Source organism: Myxine glutinosa, chromosome 3, assembly GCF_964187855.1.
Source record: "Myxine glutinosa chromosome 3, kmMyxGlut1.1, whole genome shotgun sequence".
NCBI lineage: Eukaryota > Metazoa > Chordata > Myxini > Myxiniformes > Myxinidae > Myxine > Myxine glutinosa.
The window spans coordinates 146,695,745-146,701,744 of NC_136263.1; the positions used below are offsets into that span (position 1 = coordinate 146,695,745).

The following is a 6,000-nucleotide window of genomic DNA, read 5'->3' on the forward strand; positions in this document are numbered from 1 at the left end:
ACAAACTAGAAAAAGGTACAGGTATGTGTGCTACTTTTCTTTTACATGGTCTCGTCTGAGCTTCACACAATCTTGTAGAAATAAAGTACACCAACAGTGGCCTATAAAAGTATTCAAACCCTCCAAAGTTCACATTTTGACGCCACTTGAGAAGCAAAAAGCAGGGTTGGGGATTTGGTAGTGTACGTGCGTATTTGTGGCGTGCACGTCTGAATTTAAAAAATTCATTTTCTCGGCAATCGGTGGTCCGATTGATATGAAAATTTTACCATAGGAGCGCCTTCGCCTGTAGAATTATATTCATAATTATGACGTCATAGGTCACGTGGTATGGACGCCATCTTGGAAAAACGTTACACCTCTATATCTCCCAAACCACTCAATGGAAATAGTTGAAAATGCTCTTTGTCAAGTACTCCCCATGGGGAATAAGATATGACAATCGGTGCCTTCATTATGACGTCATAATGACGTCATAATTCGACAAGTACAATGCTTGATCTGATCAGTATGAAAAGTTTTTTTTTCCTCTGCAACTGTTACACTACTCACAATAAGTTAGGGATATTGTGGGAGTGACTATTTTTTTTAATAGGGGTAAGGCCATTAGGGTATTGAAATCAAGAATGCTGTGTTTTTTCACTCATTAATAACCATAGAATTAGGACCAACAACTTTTTTCAACATAATTAATACACAAAATCAACCACACCGAAGAACCTGCCAATATCCCCAACTTATTGCGAGTAGTGTAGTCCGATGGACACAAAATTTGGACCATAGGAGTGACACCTCCTGTATAATTTTTAAAAATGATTATCATGATGTCATAGGTCACGTGCTGCAGGCGCCATCTTTGAAAGTCGAAAAATGTTGCACCTCCATATCTCCAAAACCACCCCATGGAAAAAATAGAAATGTGGCTCATTGTCAAGTACTCCCCCTTGGGGAATAACATATGTTAATGATGCCACATCTGATGACATGACATGATGACATGATGACATGACGCTGACAGGGACAGGGACAATGCTTCGTCTGATCCGTTTGAAATTGCTTCAGGGTGATCTATGCAACAATTATATTAGAGATTATAAATTTATGATGTAATCGCTCACGTGGTCTGGCAGCCATATTGGATCAAAAAAAAACAAAACAAAAAAACAGAAGGGTTGGCTCACACCAAGTTGACAGAACAGGGTAAGTATTCCATGAACGCCATCTAGTTTCATGATGCTTTCAAAACAAACTTAAGTGTCTTCACAAGGTACTCTAAAGTTGTAAAGCTAAAATATGCAGATAAAATATGAACAAGTTAGATTAACAGAGAATTCTCAATGATTCTCAATTACATAAGTATTCAAACCCTTTGCCTAATTAAACCCAAATCACTTCAGGGGGAAATTATTTGTTTAGAAGGTTATAAAACAAGTGTAATAGGTTTCACCAGTGTGTAATCAGTGGTTTAACTTAAAAATTAAGCTCCCCCACTTATCGGAGTTTTAAGGTACAATTCACTTGGTCAACCAACAAGGCAAACATGAAGACCAAGGAGGTTCTCAAAGAAGTCAGACATAGTGGTGGCGAAGTACCGTTCATGAGAGGGTTGTAAGAAGATTTGTGTCACTCATTATCCCATTGAGTACGGTGAAATCCATCATTAAGAAGTGGAAAACGCATCATACCACCCATATCAGGTCGCCTATCCAAACTCAGCAGCCAGGCAAGCAGGAAACTGGTTCGGGATGTCACTGTAAATTCAACAATGACCAAAATATCCAGAAGGCTCTATGTCCAAGATGGGGTCATTGTTCATCAATCAACAATATCCCGTTCCATTCACAAAGCTGGCCTCTATGGATAGGTGGCAAGAAAGAAGCCATTGCTGAAAAGATGCATCTAAAAGCTCATATGGAGTTTGTGAAAAAGCATTTTCATGACACTGCAGGCATGGAGAAAAGTTATGGTCAGACGAGACAAAATTGAACTTTTTGGTCTAAACTCAAAACCATACATCTTGCGCAAGCCTAACATTGCACATCACCCAATCAACACCATCCCTACTGTAAAACATGGTGGTGGCAGCATCATGTTATGGTGCTGCTTTTCATCAGCAGGGACTGGTAAGCTTGTCAGGATAGAAGTGACAATGGATGGTGCAAAGCACAGGAGAATCTTGATGGAAACCTGCTTGAGTCAGCCATGAATCTGAAACTGGGTAGGAGATTCACATTTCAGCAGGACAATGATCCAAAGCACAAAGATGAAGCCACACTGGAGTGGCTGAATAAGAAGGAAATAAATGTTTGTTGTTGCCCAAAGTCCTAACCTCAACCCTATTGTACATTTTATGGTGAGACTTGAAGATTGCAGTCCATTGGATCGATGATCCCCATCAAACGTGGCAGAACTAGAGCAATTTTCACGTGAAGAATGACAACGATTCCACCATCTCGGTGTGCAAAGCTGATAGAGCCGAGAGACGGACCCAAAAATACCTTTGCAACCAGTGAATTTTGATTAGTACACGTTTTTTGCAGGTATTCTTAACATGTAACCTCCTTCAACTATCAGTGTTTAGTTTGATCTCTTCAGTTATGAAAAAATAAAATAAAAATATTCACTTGGAAAACTAATTTATACATAATCCAAAATTCATGTAAATGTGGCATTATTGGTAGGGGGTGAATATTTTTACAGGCCACTATATATATAGGCAGCAGAAACATTTGGAGGTTAAAAAAAGAAGAAAAAAAAAAAAAAAAAAAAAAAAGGGAAAGTGGTGGGATATCATGGAAGAAAAAAAAAAAAAAGATTTAAAAATAAAAAGGAGCAGACAAAGCAAGATAAAAAAGCTAATTGTCTGCCCAGTACCCAACAGTACACCACATAGCTCCAAACCACATTCTTCCACAATAAACCTAAACAATGAATATTCCTTACAATTCCACTTAGATTTCTCAATTGAAGAAGCACCACAGTTTTTTTGTTTTTTTTTAAACACTTGGTTTTACCTCGAGCTTTCCTCATCCAGATCAGGTATTTTACAAAAAGGAACTCAACACATGAAAACACTGACACGTCATTCCAAACAATCCAACAATGCAGTTCCCTAAACTGTTTGAGTGCTGTTGGCCACAATCATGGCCCGCATCATTGTTCAACAATCTCTATGGTTTTGGCTTGTTCATATTGTAAACAATTATTGTATGTATAAAAAACCACCGTTTAGAGGCCATTTTTCCCCGCAAAGCGGGGGTTGGCCTTTTCGGGGACCGTGGTAGTTGTTGTTTTTTGGTCCCCTTTTTGAAGCAATGTTTTACGGCCGGATGCCCTTCCTGACGCCAACCCTTTTTGCCGCCTTCAACGACAAACAGGGAATTACCAGTGAACTGGTACTCAATTAGTCGACCTCAGAAGGATGACAGGCTGAGTCAACCCCCCTGGCATTAATTCGGCGATCGACCGAGATTCGAACCCAGGATCCTAGGATCCTAAGTAAACAATTATTGTATGTATATTGTATATATATTGTTGTTTAGCCTGGTGTTGGCATAGCTGTTAGGGTGCTGGCTTGGGATCCTAGGATCCTGGGTTTGAATCCAGGTCAATCGCTGCATTAACACCAGGGGGGTTGCCACAACCCGTCATCCTTCTGAGGTCGGCAAATTGAGTACCAGTTTACTGGTAATTCCCTGTGTCGCAAGAGGCAACTAACAGGGTTGGCAGCAGGAAGGGCATCCGGCCGAAAAACATCGCTTCAAAAAGCGGACCAAGGTGCCTGCAAAAAGGCAAACCCCTGCTCTGTGGAGAAAAACGGCATCTAAAGGTGGTTCATATTATACAGGTTCATATGTACAGGTATATATATATATATATATACATATATATATATATATACATATGAAAACTTCCTTCAACGCGACTTCCTCGAACACGGTTTCCAATTTGTGCGTTTAATTAATGCGTCAAAACCTCCCCAACACGAGGGTGTGTTTCGCATTTACACGATCGTGGCTGGTTTTACCAAAGATTTATATTATTCTTATTCCTTGTTACTGTGCTGTACTTCACCCTTGTACACAAAGCAGGTGTTCTTAGGCTAAATACAAGGCTAAAATGACTCCTTGTGTGGACAAGGGTCAATTAATAATTAATTTATACATACGATACAAGTTGCCACCTGCCGTCATCGGCGATCACAGTTCGATTTTACATTCTGGATTAATTGCGACAAAAACGGCCGGCGCTTCCCCAAAGATTTTATTCTTTCCTTATTCCTTATTACCTTGCTTAATTACCATTTCATTTATATACACGCGTGGCACGACCTGGCACCTGTCGCCATCCCCGAACCTGCAACCATCAAGTGAACTTACGTCGATCATTATGACTCTCAAAAGACCCAATCTGAACCAACCAGACGAGGAAAAACAATGACAATGGAGGTCAAACTTGATATCCTGAATAACTTATCAGTTTCTGCTTCATCTTTGGCCAGGCAATATGGCGTGAATGAATCGACTATTAGGATGGTATGGAAATCCCTACACAGAACTTCACAGCGAATTAAAACAGAAGGCAAAGCAAGTGCCCATAACAATTCTTTAGGCCTACTTCAACAGCTACCAGAATCACTTCAACCCCTTCCCACCAGCACTTAACACGATCCACCAGCAAATCACCCAAACCTCCAACCACCTCACAATAAGGAGAGTTATTTGTAATACAGTACTATTATGATACTAACACTTATTTCAATGTATATTTAATAATGCTACACCATTCCATACAATGACATGTAAAAAAACAAAATAAGCAAGAAAGGCTGTTTTAGGGTCAGTTTTTTGGGAGCCTGGAACATATCCCCAATTTCCCCATACGCTTAATGACTCCTCCAATAGGATGTTATCCCAGAACGTATTCCCGCGTTGGAGGAAGTTTTACTGTGTGTGGTGTGTGTGTGTGTGTGTGTGTGTGTGTGTGTGTGTGTGTGTGTGTGTGTGTGTGTGTGTGTGTGTGTGTGTGTGTGTGTGTGTGTGTATAGTATATTTGTTCATATTCATACAAATATTGGCTTGTTCATACTTAAGTGGGTTATACGATTTGCCCGAGGCTCCTCATTTGTAAGCATGGGAACTACGAGAAGCAGTTTCATTAATAGTATTTAAAAACTAAAAACTTCCAAGTTCTGCTCGGTCCCACAGTCCTGCAAACAGGACGGCCAAACTCAAGGAAATGAAGTCAGTGATCAAAATTCTCCAATCATTTCCATAACGAAGAGACCGTTACAAAGACATTACAAAAACATTGCCAAAAGACAAAGACATTGCTAAACATTTTAAAAGGTAGTTTTTTGTAAAATAAATCAACCAATCAAATGCGACCAAGGCGTCCAGAGCGAATGCCTGCTTACGAGTGAACTTGCTAAACAAAGTTCATTTATTATACAAGAGCAATAACCCTCGAGTGGTGCGAAAAGCGCACGAGCTGAAAGTTGGCCGCGGCACGCCCTTGTTTATCTCGCGCTATTCGAACAAGGAGACTTACACGTTACACCCAGGAAGGAACATCAAGTGGAGGTCCAGGTTTAAACCTTAAGGGCGCGTTATCGGGAAAGGATAGGGGGGTTTGTGAGTACACGGAGGGCCCGAGCGGGTTTACCTTGTTTCGATCCTTAACCTGCGGCAGCCTCGCACAGGGAACGGGAAGTGCGCACGTTGAACCGCGCGCCGTGCGTTATAGCCATAGCCGCTCGAGCGCCCACGTCACAGTTCGTGGGCGGAGCCACTGCCGAAACGGTTTATCACGTGGTGCGCCAGTTATCGTTCAAAAGCAAAGCCAAAAAAGGACAAACTTACACGACCAGTTTGGTGACGACATATTTCCCCGATTCAAATCCACGTACATGTTCTTTGAGTACAATCGACGTGCAGTTTTTTAAATGATTCATTGATTGAAACAAACAAACGTTGAAGGATTTTATAATTTGAACAGAGT

General features: G+C 40.8%; 1 protein-coding gene across 3 annotated transcripts in view; it reads right to left on the bottom strand.

Moving 5' to 3' along the window:
* LOC137423138 (cysteine and glycine-rich protein 2) overlaps positions 1–5,777 on the bottom strand; it is a 33,834-nt gene extending 28,057 nt beyond the window's left edge. Inside the window, exon 1 of one of the 3 annotated variants that reach the window (XM_068109972.2) lies at positions 5,665–5,777. Coding sequence is in view for 1 of the 3 variants with exons in the window: in XM_068109971.2 (XP_067966072.2) it covers positions 5,551–5,573 (23 nt within the window). In the remaining 2 variants the exon portion in view is untranslated. Of the gene's footprint in view, positions 1–1,592; positions 1,855–5,550 lie in introns of those variants that run through there. The other 2 variants (XM_068109971.2, XM_078774664.1) reach the window with 2 other exon arrangements.
* Positions 5,778–6,000: the final 223 nt, after the last annotated feature.